Below are 22,158 nucleotides of genomic sequence, written 5' to 3' on the forward strand. Positions count from 1 at the left end.
TAAGTTCCTGTGGGAAACCACTGTCGTCAAACTACACACTGAAATCTCTCTGAAGAATATGGCAACTACTCAGCCCGAGAGCTTCCTGAGCAGGGCTGGATAATTATGTGTCAACTGGTGCAGACCAGGGCCAAGTACCTGCTTGAGACAGTTTAAGGTGCTGTGGCTGGGGGTCATATGAAGTCTCACGTGTCCTACTAGGGCTCCTTGTCTTACCTGAACATCACACAACCAGTGTGATGTCACAGAATCTAAATTAAACATTAAAGCAGTTTCTTCCCATGTTGTCTGGAGAAACTGTGGTTGCCCCATGCCTGGAAGTGTTCAAGGCCAGGTTGTATGGGACTATTTGTTCTATTTCTTACTATTATGTGTTGGTCTTGCCTGTCTTTTACAATTCTTTAATATCTCAGCATCGGCAGATAGTGCTTTTGGCCTGTGAATGCTAAACACTAATGATTTCAGAAGTTTATTAACTCTTAAGCTGACAAGCAGGACTGTGAGAGTTAATAGACTGAGAAGAGAGGTAATAGACTGAACTGTTGAAGGAGCAGTTCTGACTTTTTTAATTGTCTCTCCATCCTTTGATGGAGCTTTGATGCTTTGAGCAGGGAATTGGAGTGGATGGCCCGTGGAGGACCTGAGTTGTTCTGTGATTCTAGCATCAGCTGCTCAGCAATTGAATAACCTTCTAGGAACATGTGTATCCCACTGTTTTAATCTAATTTGTGTGGTTGAGTTACTGATACATAATTAAACTTTTCATAGATGCGTTTGATGCCAAAGGGAGTCTTGAACTCAAAATAGAAGGGTAACAGTGTTTACAAGAGCTGGAGAGAAATCTTGAGATGGCTGTGATGACTAAAAAAAAAAAGGAACTCTTTAGAACAAAGTCAAAAGAGAGAAGGACTTTTATATTTGAACCATTGTATGTATAATGGACCATATGTGGATTTTATATATGTATATACATATATAAAAAAATTCAGGTATGGTCCTTTACATATATATATGTATATATAAAAAAATCAAATATAGTGGACAATCATGAGATTGTCTTGGAGAAATTTGTTTTATGGAGGTGTAAAAGCTTTCTTTTTCAGCACACCTTGGTTTTGATTTAGGGAAGAGGGAGGGAAACTTGATATTAATGTGGATAGCCCAATGCAAGAACAGTGGGTAAAATACCACTTACTTAAGGTCCACTATTGCATCAGACTGAAGGACTGTTCAGCAGAAGTGTTTCTGCATTTGCTTTTCACTAGTGTCCTTTTTCACTCTTATCACCTGCTTTTCCATCCCTCCTGACAGTTCTCTTGTCCTTTCTCACTCACTCTTTCTGATACTTACATCTTTAAATTAAGCAAATGTTGTGACTCGAATACTTGACTTCATTTGTTTAATGTATTCTAGCATGTCAGACAGGCTTCTCTTTTTCTATTTTTGGGTTGTATTTCAAGACATTGTGACTTCAATTTTGTTTGGTGGTTCCTGTGGTGGTTTCTTACTTTACTGCTATTTCAGGCAATAATGGAGTACTATTACCATGGTACTACTCCTGTTTCTGACAAGACCATGGGGGTGGATGCCAGATAGCTTATTCCAGGAGAATAATCTTGGATTATTACCAACTAAAACAATATGGTGGCATTCACAAGCTACCAGCAGTTCAAAAGGTGGGACTCTGTGAGACACTGAAAAAATTAGTAGGTTTCTTATTCTAAAACATATTAGCTCAAAGTCGTATCTATGTTCATTTCAAACTGTGTCTGTCAATTTGCCTGCAAGTATTTACGGGGAAAGAGAGAGAGAATTCCTGAGAATGCCAGGTAAGTTAATGTGGTGGGTTTAGTCTCTGTAATGAGCTGACAGATTGCTCTGGAATTATCAGATGGAGAGAGGCTGTTACAACTGGCAGAACTTCCTCAATTCCACTCTCTCGCATGAGCTCAGCTAAAACAAACTGAGAAGACTGGGGTGAGGAGAGAAATTATTCATGCTTTGGTGTATAAAAGGAAAAATATAGCAGATCTCAGTTTATGAGAGGGAAGGAAGGCAAATTTGGATGTAGAGAGTTTACTTGATTTTTTTTTTTTTTTCCAAAGCAGGAAAAACCCAAACTCTTGGAGCCTCTGGATTATGAAGCTGTTATCACAGAAATTGAAAAAAGTATTGGGGACAGCCAGTTTAAGGATCTGATATTATTCCCTGATGATGACTTTTCAGTAAGTACAAGACAAATATGTGTTATTCTTTTCTTTTGGTTCATCTGTTAATTTATTTTATCTCCATTGCTAGAGGGAGAGCCAGAAGTTGTCCAAGGGCTCTCTAATATTTTTTTAATTCATGCTTAATGCTTTACTTCCCTCCCACTGAATTCACTTGGTTTTGTTGGTTTTTTTTCCTTTGACATTTCTATATGCGTGACTTTACTATTCAGGATTAGATAAAGCTCGAAGCCCTGGTTGTTCCCAAATGTATTTTGGGAACTCACTAAACATGTTATTCCATAATGTATACTTGTCTGTTTACTCAGCACAGTGGTAGTTTGGCCAGTGCTAGAATCTCTCCCTACTCTTATAGTCTAATTTAGTCTAATTTAATCTGTAACTTCTGATCCCATTCTGTTTTGATGTATTTGGCCACTGGAGTCCCTGGTGCTGAGGAAGGCTCCCATGGGTGGGACACTGACAGGCAGTGGATCTCAGACCCCACAGCCATGGAGCTGCCTGACCTCATCCTGGGCTCTCCATTGCTTGTCCTGCCAAACTGCAAAAAAACTGAGAACCTGGAAGTCCAGGGCAGCTCTCCCAATGGCAGTGTGGGGCAGGGGTTGCCTGCTGGGCAGCTGGGGAGGTGCATTGCCAGGCAAGTGCATGGGCATCGCACAGCAACTTCTTCAGAATCAACCCATCTTTGTCAAATATTTAGGTTTTGATGAATAGGCATTCTCTAATGGAAATACATTTCAATTTTGTGACCAATTGTAACTGCTGTGTGAGGGCCCTTCCCATCAGCTCATGGCACTGCTACTGTCCTACGAGGCCAGCTTAATCTTATCAACTGCTTTGTTTTACTAAATGGCTCTATTTCCTTGGTGGCATTAGCTGAGTTAATGTGCTCATGGGATTGAGAGAAAACTAAACAGAATAGATTTCCTCATTATCGTTAATTCCTTTATCCATTTTGCACATTTGTCAATTTATGAAATTGAAATTTAGCATTACAAAGCTGACTAGACATACTGTGTGCTGTCACAAGGCCCTTGAGCCCTTTGATTTAGAGTAACTGAGCTCAAGTCCACAGAGCAAACCCTCTCAGTGAAAGAATCACATCCTACTGCTGAAGCTCTGTCTGTCCAGCATATTTTCATAGCCTTGCTTTTATTTCATTTTGAGCAGTTGTTGCCTGGATTTTAGTAGCTACTTCTATTTTGTTTCATCTGTGTTATGCTTTGCAACTATTCGGCATAATCTATTTAAATTTAAAAAAAATAATAAGTAAAAAGATGAAGACAGGTGAGAGAGGTACTTGCATGGTAGAGGTGGCCTGTACTCACAGAAGAGCAGGGGTAGCAGTAGGTAGGGTCCATATCCTGGCGATAAATCTCTCTCATCTTTGTTATCCTCTGTCGAAGTCAGCGGCAGTAACAAGAGCCTCTGCCCCCAGACAGGACTGCAGAGCTTCCGTACCAGGCAAGTTTTCCAGTTGCAGAGTCTCTATTTATAGTCCTGCTCTGTCCTGCTGAAATATCACCTGTGTGCGAAAGTCTGGGTCAGCCATTTGAGTAGAAAGAGATCCACATCTGACTGAATTAGGAGGTGCTCAGGCTGGCTCTGAGTGGTATTTAACGTGATAATGCCCCAGGAAATGGTGGACACTGTTTAACTTATGATTGCACTTGCTGCGGACTTCGTGGCTCAGTGTTGATACAACCCCAGTTTGGGCCCATAAAGTGAGCAAATCCTATGGACAAAATGGTCATGCCTTCCTTATAACTCTCCTGCCTGCCCAAAGCCCAGTTTCCATTTCAGAAAAAGCATGTTAGCTCAGCTGCTTCTGTTCTTGGATCTTGTGAACAAATTTCCCTTCCATTGCTGTGCTGTGAAACAATGGCCAGTGGACATTTCTGCAGCAATACATCGATACAGCACTTGCACTGTACTTCTTGGTGGTAGTGAGATGGAGTTGATGGGCTTCCTGTTGTGCTCATAGAAAAGGCAAGCTTGTTAGTGATGCTGGTACTTTTGCATCCTCATCATTGGGTTACTGTGCTTCCTTCACCTTTTCTTCCCCAGACCTGGCCACACTCTCTCTTGACAAATGGAACTGCTGCTGTCTGGCAGTCCTATTTCTCAGTTCTCTTCTACATGTTTTCCAGAAGGGAGGCCATGAAAGAAGTGTGACACCTGCCTTCAAATTGGTCTTCCTCTCATCTTTAACCTTTCACATCTTAGTCTTGCCCAGTTTCATTGTCATACATTTGTGCTTCTGCTCCTAAGCACTGTCATATATGCAAGCAAAAAAAGCTGTATCCTTTCATGAGTATTTTTTCATCCTTTCTTCATGTCACCATCCTTTGGAATTCACTGAACACTCAGCACCCTCTTTTCAAATCTCTCCAGGATCTCAAGTCTTGCATAAAATCATGGATACTCTCCCTTAGTGACTACCTTTGCTTGTGTGGAGGTTTGGTAACTAAATATATGTAAATGGTATGTTGATAAATAGAAGTTAATTGTCTTAAAAAGGTAGCTTAAAGTATTTAATAGGCGCTCCAATTTGGTATGATATAAAGCATGTTAAAACTCTCTGGGTCATGCAAATTTGTTCCTTCTTCTCTCCCTATGTATGATTCTTTTTAAATCTCTGTTCGAGGAATGGAACTCAGACTTTTTTAAACTGTGTGTAGAAGTGTGGCCAAATGCCTGGTTTTGAACCTGCAATAGAAACAATAATTAATTGCCTAAATTTAGGACCAGGTGTAAGATGGCAAAGCTTGCCTGCATAGTGCAAAACCTAATGAAGTTCAGTCTGATATGCTTCTGACTCTTCTGGGCTTTTGAAAGCCCACCTGGGTGCCCTGTTCCCTATAAGTATCACAGAGGCCTTAGAAGAAGAGGGGCTGAGTTGTGCTGTTGCTGGTCCTTGCCATCACTGCAGGTGTGACTGTTTCCAGGCTTCTTTTTTTTTAGCTCTGAACAAGAAAGAGCCAAAATGTCTCTGATTTTCAGGTTGTGAAACCTCTGCTATCTAGATATTGTGCAGGGACAAAAGATGATCATTTGGATACAGAACTTCATAACATAATCAGATAAATCTTTAAGGGGAGAGAGCAAGAGTAGGAAAGGACACTGCCTCTTCACATGAAACATGTGTGCCATAGGGGCAGCTTGAAGCACAGGCCTTGGAGCCTCCTTGGAAATACCTCTGTAACCATGACTTATTTCTGAGATCAGAAGGGTTGCACTGGTGAGATCACGGTTTATTTTCAGTAGCACATGAATTAGCTCCCACTTTCCCATGTGACAAGCAGTATCTGCTCATTCTTAGAGGAGCAGAAGTTGAGTCCATTACTCTCATGATTAATAGTATATGGGTGTTCTTGACGTGCAAGTTCACATCATCCGGCAGGAGCAGGAGAGTGAGAGGTATCTACAGTTCTAGGGACACACTCCAGCTGTTTAAGTAGAGACAGCTAATGCAGTCAGCAAAGCAAGCTGTGGACAAAGCTTAGCCTCTCACACGGAGTGTGATTTAGGCAGTGATGCTGCAAAATCCGTCCTCTAAATGTGCTCTGTGCTTGCTCTCCTTTCGCTTTGCCCCACACACGTACCTCCATGGTGAGGTCTGCTGGGACAGCAGACCAGCAGTTTGTCAGGGGGCCTCTGCACGGTAGTATTTGTACAGCATAGTTGCACCTTAGACTACATTTTAATTTAATGGACTAACTCATTGCAGGGTTTTGTAACGTTAAGTAAATCTGTTTACTTGGATGAAAATGGGGCTGAGCAGCTTTTCTTTAGAAAGAGATCGAATCTAAACATTAACAGAGAGGGACGTGTCTGCCTGTGTGTGGTTAGCTCTCTTAGGAGGGCAGCCTTTGCAGGAAGTAAATACCATCATTGTTGATGCATCCGTCAAAAGATTTAACCGCTGGTAACAGACTTTCAGACTAAAAGCTATTTAGAATAGATTCAGATTGAAAACGTTTGAAATGGCTAATGGAGTTTGAACTCCGATTTCAAATGCTGAATTCACCATGTCACTGGAAAGTAGTCACTGCCTGAAAACATTATTCGTAATTAGTTGTCGATAAGGAGCAATATTAACTTCTGTGTTTCGCTGTAAAAGGTGGATGTAGCAATAGAAGTGAAATTGCACCTTATAACTCATCCAACACCTGGGGCCAACATCTTATGCAAATGTGACAGCCTGGCAATGCCAGAAATCATGGTTGGATATAGGATATTTATATAAAATAGATTAAAAATAATTCAGAAGAATTATAGAATTGAATGTTTTAGGCTGATACCTGCATTATTTGATTAGTTCGCATGCACAAATGACAGGGTAATTGGCCTCTGGTTTGAACAGAAAATTGCTATGATTGCCTAAACATTAGAAAATTAGGCTGCATTCACAGCACATTTATAAATACTGAATTTTCTAAATAGAATCCTTTATTTTGTTGATGACTCTTTCAGCAGCACATAGTCTGTTGTTGAAATTTAGTTGTTTTCTGAAGTAAATAGGTTTGGGTGATTAATGCTGTGCCTGATCAGCCTTTAAGAGCATTTAACTTTGGAAGTAATCGTGTAAGAACAGGAAGTGCCTTTGTGGCCTTTTGCAGCTAAGTGGTTAAACATAACTAATTCTCAGAAGGGAAGTGCTTTGTAGTTTTTAACACAAGGTTAAATATAACAATATACAACATTTTCCATGTCTCAATTCTTTGTAAATAAGCCTGTGATGTTCTTTGTTAAAGTCTACAAACACACAAGCCCAGTGTTACTGATTTCTCAGGTTTGCACGGCTGTGTTTCTTTCTTTCAAGTGTGGTCTTCTTAAGGACAGTGGGGGAAAGTACCACAGGCAAAACAGTGGGGTTACAAGGCTTGTTCAGCTACAGTCTTTTTAACAGGCTGTGTAAGAGGAGGGAGGCACAATGACCCCATTAGGTAAATGTTAACTGTCTTGCTCAGTGTGTTGATATCAGTTGACAATAAGTGTTGTACTAGGTAAAGAAGTTGACCTGCTGTGTCTGATCTATAAAAAAGATGCTGGAAACTATCTTCTACGTGGGGCAGATAAGCTTTACTGTGGGTGAGCAGGACAGGTTGTTGGTGTCTTTGAAGCTTATTCACCATCGTGACAGGGTCAGTGTGAGGTACAGAGTACATCACATATCTCTTCTCCTGTGGCCTCCCACTCTACCTTAGTCTGGGAACAACAGATCTTCGGCAGTGGTGTGTGTGCTGGAAGGACAGTGTGCGTGTTTTGTGGCTGCTGCTGCTGGCTGCAGGGTCCCAGCCCAGGGAAGAGCTCTATCTGATGGGCCACAGGGAAAACTGTGGGTTTTCAGCTGTGCTTGGGGATTGTGTCTTCCTGTGACTGCCTAAAAATCGGGACTTAAAATGTCGCGTATGTGTGAAGTAAAAGTAACAAGGTGCATTCCGGAGATTGTGGGTACTGCTGGGAAGTCCCTAAGCAACCAAGGATTCAGACATCTGTTACTAAACGTGGCCTGAAAATTCATACTTCTCCATCTGCTGTCTCTTTTACTCATAGACTAAATGATTGTGTAAATCACTTCACATAGAGTTGGTAACACAGCTGGGTAGAGCCCAAGAACTCACACTTAGGAAACTGTGTTTGGTTTGTTCAGAAGAACAGGATTTTTTTCACTTTCTGGTGACTATGAGGCACTGTCATTATTCATGAGAGCCAGAGTGTTTTAATCATGTATCCTGAGCTCTCCAGATGAAACCAAAAAGTTTGGGGAATCCCATGATATTTCTGTCTCAGTGATACATACCTTTCTTTCACAATTACTCATTTAGAAAGGGATGGGGGGGGAAATCAGAGTGGTCTGTGTAAGCTCTAAGGAAAAATGCAGTCAATAATCTGCAGGCAGTTGTCATGTAGAGTTTGGGTGCTTCAATTTATAGAGGAAAACCATCACCTTTTAGTCTGAGAAGATAGGAAGGAGAGCCTCCAGGGGCACAGTAGACACTGCAAGCTGCTTCATGGTATTATTAAGCAGTGGTTCTTCATATTAAACCAGTTGTATGCCATAGGCCTTCTTCTGGAATTCATGTGCCTTTCTGTAATGGAAGAGAAAATGAACTTGGGAGGTCAGACTTGTCTGGGTTTCTGACTTGAGTGACAGAGTTACTCCATTGCAACTGAGAGCATAATCTGGGCTGATGGGGTTTGATTTTGGTTTTTTTACCCTCTTATGGCAGAGAAAATAAGTGGGACACATCTGTAGCTTAGTTGAAAATACCCCAAAGCTTCCTCCTGTGAGCCTTTTGCAAAGTGGCTGCTTTGCCTGACCCCAGCATGGGGGCCCTGGGTCACACACAGGAGCACTGCTGGTGGCCCTGGCCTCTCGTTGGCCTGCTGGGAATTAAGGGAAGCTTGGCTCCTTGTGGAGAACTTCTGGAGATCCACTTCTCTGTGTGGTTTCCTGCTGTGGGGCCTGACAAGCCAGCTCAGTCAGCAGCTGCTTTCAAAAAAAAGGGACTATTTTGTGCAGCTCCTGTGGAGCCTAGAAGAAAGCTGCAGGCTGTGCCAGGAGTCCCTTGTCAGCCCTGCCCTGCTGCCTGTGCCCATGGGGGCGAGTGTCCCTCTGAGAAGCTGCTGCCTGGTTCCCCTTGCTTTTGACCATCAGACTGTCCTGTGGCCCTCCTGTTGTTGGGAGGACTCTGCTCCTCTCTTCTTGCAAAAGAGTCAAAGCTTTTACTTCTGTCTCCACGTTCCTTGACTAAAAGGAATGAGGTTCAGAAGTGGAGAACATAAGTATCACTGTTGCATTTGGCATATATTTCAGGGAGAGGATGTAAGGAAGACTTGATGACTTTTATTATCAGAAACTTAGGAGACTGAAGCAAGTTTGCGTGGAACAATTTTATTCCCAGAAATCTGTTCGAACTCTGCTCTTGCTTGTAATTAATGCTTTAGTTGATAGTATTGAGTAGTGTGTGTGGGCAGGGTTGCAGTTGTTGGTATGCATGTGTTGTTGGCTGCATGACAAATTGAAAAAATGCAAGCCATGATAACAAGGTTCTTAACCTTTTCATGAGACAAGACTGCTGTTCTGTCACTTTGACTAAATTGCATATTTTTTGTTTATTGCCAGATAGACACAGTTTCACTGGAAATCAGGACACTGTATCCTTCTGTACCTGAAGATGCAGAACAAAAAGCAGAAAATTTATTTGTTAGAGAGGTAAGTATCTAGTGTGTATATCCTTTAATTTTAAACAAAACCAAGAGTTTCGGGGAGGCTTGCTATGATTATAATTAACATCTTTTTTCTTTCCGTATGCTTTCAGTGATTTGAATCATATTTGAATTTTGAAGGCCAGAAGGAGGGGGAGGGTTAACATAATATCTGCAGTTGACTATTCTGAGATGCTTGTATCTAGAAAAATTTCAAATGCACTGATCAGCTGTCATTGTACTGTTTTCCAGCTGCATTCCCTGTCACTACTAGTTCACTGATATTAGTGTTGGCATTTTTACATGAGTACTGATTACTGGTGATCTGAATGCTCTTTGCACTTTGAAAATATTGATATCTTTCAAAAAAAAGATAACTAATTGACACTGGTTTAGACTCTTAAGAGTTATTACAGAGTGCATATCTCGTTTGGAGGCGTACACACAGCTGAGGAGTAGGTGCACCATGAAGGATGTGTAGGGGGTTATATCCATGGTCAGTATTTAGAGTCTGTTCTACCTTTGCAGTAGAAAGTTGAACAAAAAGTTCTTCCATGACTGTTAGAGCCTCACCAGGAGTGAATAATTGCTCTACCTTTAAAAAACACCTATGGTTGTATTGTTTACGTACCTGATCTTGGATTGTAGGAGAAGATTGCTCACCCTGCTGCCTAAGGAACATGTCAGGTTTTCACTGGTATTTTCACTTCGAAGGACATTAGAGATGCTGGTTACACTGTTCAGAGGAATCTACTTTAAATGGCTCCCTGAACCTTCTCCATCTTCCACTACAGATGTAAAATATGGCTCACCACGTGTATTAAACACGGTTTATGAAACCAAATTTTCAGTCAGCTTCTACAAGGAGTTTAATTCCAAGCATTTATAACTAACCTATAATATGTACATTCTCTACCTTTGTTTCACAGATTGGGATTTTTCACACCTGAATTTCTGGTTTGAAAAAATATTTCATATGTGCTACAACTGCAAGAAAATGTGTGAAGGAAAAGTCAGCTGAAGACAAACACAGGGTTTGGAAAACATAAAGTCCAAGACTAGGCAGAAATGTAGCTGTTGACTTGTATGCAACGTGACATTTTACAGGCTGGCTCTATTTCTTTTCAGCAGGTCTAAAAAGAGCAGTAACAATTTACTGCCAGCTCAGATTGCCTGAACTTTGCTGTCTTTCTTAATCTGACAGCAGGGTTAAAAGATAACATAGCTCATGGAATTATCTACCTTCCCAGAAGCCTCACTGCCCTTTCAGCACTTTGGGGTCTGCTTTTTACTTCAAGGTTCCACAAGATGCAAGGCCAGCATTGTGCTCATGGCTTTACAAAGAAAGTGCTGGGTCTAAAAATGGAACCTAGTACACAGAGTCTGGGAATCATTACAGCTGAGTACTCCAAGGGGGTGCTAATGACAACCTGGTAAAATACATATTGAGCACATCTATTAGCTTTCTCTGCAATAGCAGTGAGCCAAGGAGAAGGGGAGAGAGGAGCAATGCAGTGGAAAAAAAACAGTACTACAGGACTAAGCCTGTGCATGTAATAGGAGCAGTAAGACCCTGTTTTAAAGTAGTAATGCATATGTTCCATTTTGCCACAAAGCCAAAATCTATATATATGTATATATATATATGTATGTAGGTATATATATAATAAATTAAATTCCAGGAAGAGGATGGTTTCTAGTCCAAAATTAAGTAAAACTGAGCATGGGGTTCTGTGAAGACCTGTGATTGTTGTCCACTGCAGCAATTGTACGAATGTGTACTGACCCAGCAAAAGCCTGTTTTGTTCCTGGTGGGTGTTCAGCACTTCTGGATGGATGTGCAGGAGTGGAGTTTGTGACCTTCACTTTTTTTTTTTTTTTTGGATCCATGAAAAAGCCAACACTTTACTCATTGAAGGAGTCTCTTCTTTCTTCAAATATAGTACATTATCATGAACAGTGGAAGTCCATCTTGTACACACTTTACTCTCTGTTGGTCACCTGGACTTGTTACAACCCAGAATCAAATGCCTAATTCCCAATCAGACTGGGGGGGAAGATATACAAAGGCAATGTACAGCTTCATCTTGCTGAAGCCGTTTTAGGAACAGTTGTCTCTGACTGTTCACTTATGTTACACTATCTCAGTAGTTTTAGCAAGTTGAGACACAAAGACGTGGAGCGAGTTGGTGAACTGCAAAGGAGGGGTCTGCTCTTGGAGGTGAAACTAATTTTCTTTATATGGTGCAGTGTGAAGACATGGTACTGAAATTATTTCAAGAACTCAGATCCATGATCTCCTGTCTCATTCTTTGTTGGCTTCCAGATGGTCTTGTCTACAAGGGCTGTCAAAAGTCTGTGATAATGCCTTAAAATCCTGTCTCTTCCTGGGTGTTCATTTCTCACTGGTGACAGTAGAAAAGCTTTACTTCCATCTCTAGATCTTTCATTGCTAGAGTCCTTCAAGGATGAGGGTTTTTTTCCTTAGCCCTCACCAAGATCCATATGTAAGACAGCTTGGGAATCTGATCAGATTTCCCTTCCTCAAGTGACTTTAAACAGTACTTAAGGAAGCCATGATGACTCAGTTGCCTGTGCAGTATCCATATGTGGACTCAAGAGAGCAGACAAGCCAGATGAAGGAAGATGAGGCTGATGTTGCTGAGGAAAACTTTCAGTATCGGTGGTGTTTGCTGTCAAAGGTTTTTGCCTCTAGCTGTCTATTCAGTTTTCTTAATGCTGCTTTTAGATTCCTCAGGAACTGAAAACTTTCACTGTTGGAGATACTCAGATGTTATGGCAATGGGTAAGGCAGAAGAATTCGTTTTAAGTTATGTCTGACCATCTATCTCTGTGTTTTGCTGAAACTGTAATATGAAAATTTAAAAAATAAAACGAAAGTGTTAAACAGTCTTTGATAAGTATTTTCTGCATGCAAAGAGAATAAATATTTTACATCTTATGATTGATTAATATCTGAGTCCATTTGTTAATTTATACCTAATTATTAGCTATATTTTAAAGGTAATACTTTTTGAATTGGTTATTCTTATACCTGTAGTTGTCTTAGGATGTTTTTCTTGTGGACTTTTCCACCTTAACTTTTCTTAGGCAGGAGGAGCCTGATGAACTAAATTAGGTTCCAAGAAAAGAGAATTTTCCAGAAACTTATAAAGCCAGAATTAAATTGTCTTCAGTGGGTTGGGGTTTTTTTAAGTATTCCTGGCTTCCTCGAATTCTGTACTTTCATCATGCTGTGTCCTTCCAAATTCTGAAATTTCTTACTCCTAACAGAGTCAGCTGCACATTTGCTGTATTTATGCCAGTCAGCATTGTCCTCATGGTCCATAATTTTGGCAAATAGAAACATTCATTCCGCAAGAAACAAAATAAAATTCTTCCTTTTACAAGGAATTCCTAATATCACCCTTCCCAACTCTGTATCCTGAATATTTAGATGAAATGTCAATTCTTTGGATTTCATTTGGAAATATAAGGATATAGTGCATTTTGCAATTCAAAGTATTATTTAGTTTGAGGAGCTTAAGCTACCTAATGGCAACGTATTTAATCCCATATTGGCTTACATCAAGTCAATATTTTCAGGAAGCATGTGGGCATGTGAACAGACATACATGCTCTTGTGATATTTATATCTATAGGAATGAAATTCTAGGTACTTATGAAATAAAAATCCAGAAAGTAAATAAATATTAGCTGTCAACTGTCCTTTATGAAATGAGTTTAAGCCAGATGATCCTTCTAAAAATGATAGGTGCTACTTGGATAAGTTTTTGGGAAGCCTGTTTGCAGAGGGGCTGGCCCTGTGGATGAGGAGGAGTGTGTAGGAGCTGTGCAGGGGCAGAAGGAGTAAGCTTCCTAGGTAAAAAACACAACATCAAAATGGAATAACAGTGTAGGAATATTGATGAATGATGTAGTTACTTTTGTCTAAGATAATACAGTATTTGTGTGGATGTCTCTGAATTTTCCTGTGAGGGTTTTCTAGATGTGCAAGTGGGAGTTGTCACTTGTAGTAACCTTGTAGAGCCCTTGCCATTCATCTAGGGGATTTTTTATTTGGGATTTTGCAAGTTGGGTCTATAGGATCTGTAAGTAATTATTAAACATGAGTTTTATTAATTACAATGTTAAAAGAGACACAGCCCCCTGTATAACTTCTGAAAGTTGTCCTGTGTCCATAAAGTTGATTTCTGAGGCTTTTTGATTTGAAGGCTAATCTTCATTGCTCTTACTTCTTTCAAAAATTAAATTAAAATGGGAACTCCTGTTGGTAGATGTCACCCAGAAAGTTTTGTTATTGCTCATCGCAGTGTAAATTTCCCCAACTTCAAAATCAAAGTTTTTTCAGTACTTGGGAGAGCTGTGGTGTCAGGAAATAATATGTTACTAAAGGATAGTCATTCTTTTGATAGCACAAAAGGTAAATACTTTTTAAAAATGTTTGATACTTTAAAACAATAGTGTGTTTTAATGTTTTGGTTTGTTACATGGCTCTGTCATTGGACTTTACTGTATGTGTGAACTGTGTTGTTTTGGGAGCAGTTTTGAGAGATCCAGAAGGAAGGTCCAGGTTGGAGGCAGCTCGTTGTGATGCTGCCATGCTTGTCATGGGCATAAGGAATCTGGGGTAGGCCTGGGTGGAGGGCTGAATTTCAAACCAGGGTGATCTCACCACCTTCCCAAATCCCAGCACACTGGCTTTGGTTGTTACAGCAGAGGTCAGAGGAGGGAGGAGCAGTTGGGGAGGCTCTGTGAGCAGAGCCATGCATGTCACGGGAAGAGCACAGAGCCATCCTCCAGCTCTTCCTCTGGCACTGTGTCCACAGCTCTGGAAGGTCTTGGCTTTCTGTTTCCAAGCTCTTGCATAGGCTTGCCATGCCCTGTTCAACATCTCTTGTTTTCCACCTCAGGAACAGCCCCTCTTCCAGAGGGAGTGAGGGGGTAGAGTTGCCCTATGCATGGAGTTCTTCTGCAAGAAGCCCAGTTGTTTCATAAATTACTTTTATCATATATTCATCTCTATTTCTGAAGGCCACATACCTCGTGCTATCTTAGAGAGCATGTTAGCAGGGGTGTTGCCTTTAGATGTGTCAAGGTGTTTGCTTCATTTGTATTTCTCTCACTTCCCATTCCCTTTTTTTTATATATATATTTTTTTTTTCCCCCTCCAAAAGGTTCATTTCCATTGCAGGGTAAATCTCTTTTAGTGCCTTTTTCCCAGTGGTAACCATCATGCTGTCATCACCAGAGCCAGAGTTAAGAAGTTACAGGTGGAAAAATCTTGCAGGATTGTCTGTCTCTCTAAGGAAAAATTAAGCCCTCTGGGCAGCAAGAAAAAAAAAAGTAAAGACCCGAGTTTGATAGGGCCCTTGGGAATGGGCTGTGCAGCCTGCCTGGTTAACAGAGTTCATGTAAATGTGTGCCAGCCCTCCCACATCCCGAAGCTTCCATTTCTCCATCTACATTTTTCCTCCCCCACAGTTCACTTGAGCTCAACAGCCCTTGCATTGGTGCCTCTGCTCTTTGCCAGAAACATTAGGATCCAGCTGTGGCCTCTTGATGAAATTTCTGCCTCTAGAAAAGTTTTTCTTACTCCTCAATTCAGGTTTGCAGATACTTTTCCTGATTGTTAAAATTCCATTTTCCAATAATAATTTCCAATTATAAAAAAATCTTTGTAAGTCAGTACAGTCAGCAGCAGTATTTCGAATTGGGATATTCTGAAGAGAAAGTGCTGTACCCTTTTTTTGGTGTTAATTCTTAAGCTAGATCTAGTTTCCCCACAGCAAGCTAGTTCAAAAACAGTGGTAGCTGTTGCATTGGGCTGGCTTGTCTTCTGTGAATTTACTGAATGATGCTTGAATGTGCTGCTTTGTCCCCTTTGATTTTTATTTTGATTAGCTTTTTCTTGGAGGAGCACAGTAAACCTTTATAGTTATAAGCTAAAACACTGTGGCCTGCTCTATATGTAATTTACAACTGCTTTTTTGAACACATCAGCCTATAATGATTGCAATAAAAGCCTACATTGAGAATTCTCTCTGGGCTTTAATTGCATCTGTAAGTAGAATATTCAGTAATGGATGTGCCACAGGAGAAAAGTAGTCCTTTCTGTAGAAGGTTCAGTTGGTTTATGTTTGCTAAGGAGAAAGTGAGTGATGTGTGAATTGGAGGGTCTGTGCTCACCCTCACAACATTCAATGAGCTTTTCACTGGCTTACGTAGAACAGAGCGTATGTTGCTCTTGTAGGAGTATTCTTACAGGCCAGGTGACTATCACAGCGTTTTAACACAAATACAAGAGTGACCAAGTCATTTTATGAAGAATCACAAAATAGAAAGGTTGAGGTTTAGTGGGCTTTTTTTTTACTCCTCTGTTCAAAGGCAAAGTGCAAACAACACTGGAGTGCGGTAGGAACATGGTTGTCAGGGTTAACTTTGGGCCTGGCCCTGCCAGGTGCAGAGTGAGTCAGTTATAATGCCATAATATTGTGTTCATTCTTGGAGAATATGTGATTATATTGTCTAATAGTCACACTTTATTCTACATCCTATTAGATAATGATTGCTTGTGTCAGATGAGAAGGTAGGTACTAGATCCATGTGGAATGTGTTTACTGCCTTTGGTTGTGCTGAGCTGCTCACTTCAGTGTTGAGGAGGGAGAGAAGTGCCTATAAATGTGCACCCACTTCCTTACCACCTTTTCCATACTCTAAACCAAAGAAAGATGTCCTAGAAGACCGTGAATTCACAGAGGGCTTCCTAAAACAATTTGTGGCTACTTACTCTGCGTAATTTCCACAAGACTTAAAAAGGACATTTGTTAACCAGTGCTAAGTAATTTAGAAAGCACCACCATTAAGTTTTCAGCCCATCCCAGATTTGTTCCAGCAGCCTGATAATCTCCTCTCTGTCCCTCTGAGGCAGAGACCACCCTGCAAGCAGTGACTCCCATGGGCACTTCAGAAGAGTGGGAATAGTCATGTTTGAAGGAGTCCTGTCCCTTTATTGCCTCTTCTTCTACTTTCTCTGCATAGCTTTTGGCTTTTAGATACCTTTGATTTATCCTTTAATCCATTCTGTTTGTCTCCTGGAGTCTCATCTTTCCCACACCTTTCTGTGAGACTGTCTTTCCCGTTTCCACCTCAGATTCCTTTCAATGCTGCTGCTTCTTTCTCTACTGTAGATCTCCACCCTTGTCCTTTCTGACATGCCTCCTTCTCCCTATGGTCTTGGGCAGCAACTTCTGCTGTTATGTTGTAGGCTGTATCTTTCTTTCTTTCCATCTCATGTGGGCTGGTGCAAATTTTCAGGGGGAGTGTGGGGAGAAAATAATACAATACTGGGGTAAATTCTTCAGTATGCTGTACAAATACCAGGTTGCAATTTACACTCTGTATGAAGAATCACTGGTAATTCTGGCATTGTATCATTTTTCTTGTAGTTGTGTATCATTTTTCTTGTAGTTGTGTACCTTAGCAGTAACTGTACATATCTCATGCATCTCATTGCCTTTCAAAATGTCATGTTGGCTTTAGCTGCATTGAAAAAAGTTCTGCATCTAGTAAATAGCACAGTTATTCTGGTCTATTTGACAGCATAGCCAAGCCCTTCAGTATATTTTTTTGTTCAGGTCTGTTTTCCTTATTTAAGGGAGATTGATGTACTAAGAGCAATTTCCAAAGGTGAATGCAAAACCAGTGAGAAGTTATTTAGATAATAAAATCTAAAAGATGATGAGATGACTGAGCAAATTCAGTGTGGAAAGGAAAATGAGACTGATGAAAAATAATAATCCTATTAATATATTCCTGAGTGTTATTAAGAGGTTAAAGATCAATCCTTAAGGTCAGAACAAGAAGCAGAGGGTTTGTGCTGCAACAATAGGGAATAAAAGGAGTAGGGCAAATGTATTTACAGTGGAAGACTTAGGTAATGAAACAGGATGCAAACAAAAAATGTATAATCAATGTCCATGAAGGAAGTCAGGCCTAAACTACATAGTGTCTTTTAATGCAGTAAGTATATAATTTAATGATGCTTCCTAGAGAGCAGATGAGAATCAGTAAAGCATGTTAAATTGCTATCAGCCCCCTCCTCCATCTTTTATGATTCAGTGCATTTGATTTAAAAGGGAAATTATGCTTTAAAATATGGAAACATATGACTCTGGCTTTCCTTTAAGAACTGTGCACCCAGCTATAAAAGAGAAGAATATGTTCTCTACCACAAAGGACTCCCTGAGATCTTTATTAGTTCTCTAGCCTTCTTGAGTCTAAACACTTGTAGTAATTTTATTGTTGTTTTTTGTGTTTCTTTTCTTTAGGCTTGTAAATACTACAGTTCCCAGTGGCACGTTGTGAACTACAAATATGAACAGTATTCAGAAGACTTTCGACACTTACCACAGTAAGATCTAGCATAAGTTCTTCCTTTTTTTTATTTTTTCCCTTTAGGTTGGTGTCATTTGCTAAGCTTTGCCCATATTTGCACTTTCCTTTGTCTCATAAGCTCTGCTTGTTTTACTGTGTTTTTAGTGCCTTGCATTTTTAAAAAGGGGAAGAAAAGGTCCTTTAGAAAAGTTCAAGACTCTGCAGAATTCAGTAGTATCAACAAACCCTATTAGTGCTGATTCAAATCCTTAGAACTGTATTTGCGTATTCAAAGCACAGTTGATACCCGAAAGGTGGCTTTTTGTTTTCCTTAATAATGCATAAATGTCACTCACCTTCAGCTGTGATTAATTCTCCTTTTAGTTACCCTGTGTAACAGAGAGTAGGATTTCAGTGTTTTATAGGTGCACTGTACAGAACTGGGTGCAGTGTGTGCAGCACTGATGAGGCTGTAGAGATGTGCAGGTGTCAGGGTAGGTGGACTTCCCTCCTGTTCTTAGAGGCAGAACATTAAAATCAGCGTAATGGTGTTGGGAGGAGCAAAAACAAGTTCCTTGACTTGAGTGGAAAGAAATTAAGAATCTGGTGCTCATTTCTACATGTGTGAGTTTCTACCCATGCTCCTGTTTCTGGAAGGTTTGTATTCTGTGCACTCAGGATGGTTTTGGGAGTAGTTAGCAAAATCACTGAATGCCAAAACGAGCTGTGTTACTGCTTCCTTTCCTGGAATTTGAGTCATTAAAATCACATACTGGATGAAAAAGTTTTTTGCATGTGCATAACACAGGAATGGGTGCTCCAGGCTTGGGTTGGATGGAAACTAGTATTAGCTATATTGCTTCAGGAACTGATAAACTGATTTTTATGGCCCCTTTAGATGCTGTGTTCAGAGGGTTTTGTGCTTCAAGCCTTCCCTCAGACCTGCATTTGCTCTTGTATGTTGGTATTTTTATGAACAGTGGATGTGGCAGTACAAAAAGCCATTAAGAGCAGTTTTGCTAATCAGAGATTATAAACATACAATTTCTTAAGTACCCGGTGTGCTGTTTTAGAAAATTAATGCATTTAGAGCTCAAGAAAAACGTTTGCAGCACAGCAGTTTTTTACTTAACCTGAAACATCTTCACTCATGAAATATGCATTTGACAGATGTGGTTGCATTACTCTGCACAAAAGTACATTTTAGCTGATTACATACGTCCTCTTTTGTGAAGGGTATTTTAATATGGTGCTTAAATGTGATTTGCTTTCATGAGTTCATGCTCCAGGGATACTATGCTGTCTTGCATCGCATTTTTTTTCCCCCTTGCATAGAGGATTGTAATGAAGCAAGATCTTGTTGTGTCTTGTATCACAACATAGCACTTAGAAGTGATTTGGATACCACAGTGGTTGGTATTTCAGGCACAAAGTTATAGCATGTGTGTCTGCATTTTTTTTGCTGAAAGTTACCATGGCTTTTAAGCTTAGCCTACCTTAAATAGAGCTAATTTGAGCTCCACCTCGTTTCATATCATTCCCAGCCTCTTCAACCTTGATTTCCATGTACATGTTATGAAGTTTGGTGTTCTAGACTAAATCTTCTCTTGAAAAATAAAGTGGCTGTTTTGTCATTGTATTGTATCTCACTGTTTATAGGTCTGGATGCCCAGTTTTCACAGTGTTTTGTTTGATCTGTGCAAAACTGCTGTTGTACTGTCAGAAATCTGAGTATATTCTTGTATCAATTCCTTTATAGGAAGTCGTATTGGGGAACATTGGATGACTGTTAAGTGTTTAGCTTTGCATCATGGGAAAGGAACATCATTTGCAACACCAGATCTAACTGTGGCTAAAGCAATTCCATTCACTGAGGGTGTGCTAAACTCTCCTGTGGGCTTTTCCATTTATAACGAGCAAACTGGACTCAGCAGCCTTCAGCACTGCTGGAGGACTTCGTACTTGGCTGTACTTGAGGCCATGCTGTGTCGTTTCACACAGTCATACAACATGTCAAGTAATGGCTACATGACGTAGCAGATTTTTATCAAAGTTATTCTTTCTGAATACCGACCCTTTCTGACTGGAAAGCAGTTGCAGTGTGATGCTGACCACCTGGGGCAGGCACTGAGTACTCAGTGTGTCCCTGGTGTGATTCCACCGAAGCTGTGGCACCGGGGAAGAGCTCAACACCACGTGCATGACACGACCAGAATATTTAGCTGTTGCTTTAGTTTTTCTCTGAGTCTGTTCCTCCTTGGAGATTTTTCTCAGGTCTTTCTACCCCTTAAATTCCTCTCTGTGAACTCTCACTACCTCTTTTTACACTGTATTTTATGCTTTGTGCTGGTGTGTTCTTGCTTCTTGAGCAAGTGGAAGAGTAGAGGAAGAAAAGGGGTTGCTTAGTGTGTGCTGTGGTGACTGTCTGTCTGGGAACAGAAATAGTCATTAGCAAAATTTTTGCTTTTGTTCATAGAAAACCTGGAATGTTTGGAGCAGCAGAGAGGGGCAGAGTTGCTGTATTGTGTGGTGAAGGCTCAGCACCCCACTAATCCAGGAGATTTCTGACTCCTTCTTTCCCTCCTCAAGAGCATCAAAGGGATTAGAGTTGGGGATTTGTTTTGTTGGTTCTTTTTGTTTTTAAAGTAGCTGATTACTTGTCCTGATACTGGTACAAGTATCAGGGAGTGCAGTGAAGTTACCTGTCCACGTATGGCCAGAGGGCATTGGTAAATCTGCCTACACATCACCTCAAGAGCATTGCAGTGCACTTTAGCTCTGAATAATGAATAAGACAATGGAATTTTTGTTTAAAAATGTGAAGGCTTGCATGTTGTTTTTTTTAGTAAAAGTTGGGATTTGGCTTGAGATTTTTGGTTTGGAGTTCTTTCGAGTGGGAGGGAGTGTTTGTGTAAGGATTTTTAACAGCAGTCCTTGGTTGCATTAAAAAACATGCAGTGAATTTCCATCACAAATATTCTGAATATTAACACTTCTACAGATGTGAAAGGTGCCAGTAGATTGTAAATGTTCCTTTTATTCAAAATATTGATCAGTTGTTTACATTAAAATGCAAAACTGGAACAAACTGAGGAAAGGATAAAACACTCCTGTGTTCTGTGTGTGCTTGTGGTGGGGTAGGCACATCAGGAGAACACTGGCTTTGAAATGGGGAAAGTGAAGACAAATAGGTATTACTCATTACTCTGATCTTCCAAATCTGTAACTGAATTATGAAGCTATGTAGAAGCTTTAAGATGAAAATTCTAATGTTCTTTTTGCTTAGAAAAAGCTATTGAAGATTTCAGTGTCATTCATTTGATAGCCTTAAATGGGATATCTCTTTGAAAGTTGTTTCAGATTTGTCACCCATTGTGGTGGAAGAGCAGTGAAGAGAACAGGAACTGGTATTTCATCATTTGTTTAGAACAGTTGCAACTTCATAGTTTTGGGGGAAAAAAAATAGATGTGGCTTAAGAAAGAAGTTGTATTTTAAAACTAGTGATTTTTAAAGGAGACAGTAGGATCACAGCAATAGGTGTACTGACATTGCCGTGGGGGCTCAGGATGGTTACCTCCCTCAAATAGCCAGTACGCAATTATTTTTAATAAATAAAATTTTTTCTCCCCTCCCAGAAGTGAATGTAGACCAGAGAAACTGCCATCACATTCCTTTGAAATCGATCATGAAGATGTGGATAAGGATGAAGTATGTATTCTGTTTTTTGGTGGTTTGATTTTTTTTTTCCCTGGGAAAGAGTTATTTATTGTTTTAATATCAAATGAAGAATGATAATTGAGGCTCATTATCTTCTATAAAGTATTTCATATTTTAAATAACTCTGAAATTAATGGAATGGCTTTGTCCCTTATTTCATCCTGTGCATGGGAGGCATATTAATAACATCTTATTTTAAAAGGAATGAGAGGGTGATTTGTTGTCAAGCAGATATTCACACATTACAGTTGTCTTTCGTCTTAGAATCCAGAAAGCAAGTCCCTGCAATATTAATCATTTCTTCCATACAGGATACAACATCCCACTCATCTTCAAAAGGTGGTGGTGGTGGAGGAGGAGGAGGAGGATTAGCAGCCGGAGTTTACAAGTCTGGATGGCTTTATAAAGGGAATTTCAACAGCACTGTAAACAATAGCATTACTGTTCGGGTAAGGAGACAGCATTATTCTTTCCTTATTCCATTTGGATTTATATCCCCCACAGAAGCACACTTGTTTTCCATTATCATTTAGTTGTTTATATCTCATGTTTGATTACATTATTTTTAATGATAGTAAAATAATATTGTGGTGTCTG

The 22,158-nt window shown here is 40.1% G+C and overlaps 1 protein-coding gene across 15 annotated transcripts in view; it reads left to right on the plus strand.

Moving 5' to 3' along the window:
* Window positions 1–22,158, plus strand: part of DOCK10 (dedicator of cytokinesis 10) — a 147,716-nt gene that overhangs the window by 56,597 nt on the left and 68,961 nt on the right. For 12 of the 15 annotated variants that reach the window (XM_064666514.1, XM_064666520.1, XM_064666519.1 and 9 more), the window contains exons 2-6: window positions 2,106–2,225; window positions 9,364–9,453; window positions 17,798–17,880; window positions 21,480–21,552; window positions 21,873–22,010. In XM_064666514.1, coding sequence (XP_064522584.1) covers window positions 2,106–2,225; window positions 9,364–9,453; window positions 17,798–17,880; window positions 21,480–21,552; window positions 21,873–22,010 — 504 coding nt within the window. The remainder of the gene's footprint in view (window positions 1–2,105; window positions 2,226–9,363; window positions 9,454–17,797; window positions 17,881–21,479; window positions 21,553–21,872; window positions 22,011–22,158) is intronic. The other 3 variants (XM_064666515.1, XM_064666509.1, XM_064666517.1) reach the window with 1 other exon arrangement.

This window comes from Pseudopipra pipra, chromosome 10, assembly GCF_036250125.1.
Source record: "Pseudopipra pipra isolate bDixPip1 chromosome 10, bDixPip1.hap1, whole genome shotgun sequence".
Classification (NCBI taxonomy): Eukaryota; Metazoa; Chordata; class Aves; order Passeriformes; family Pipridae; genus Pseudopipra; species Pseudopipra pipra.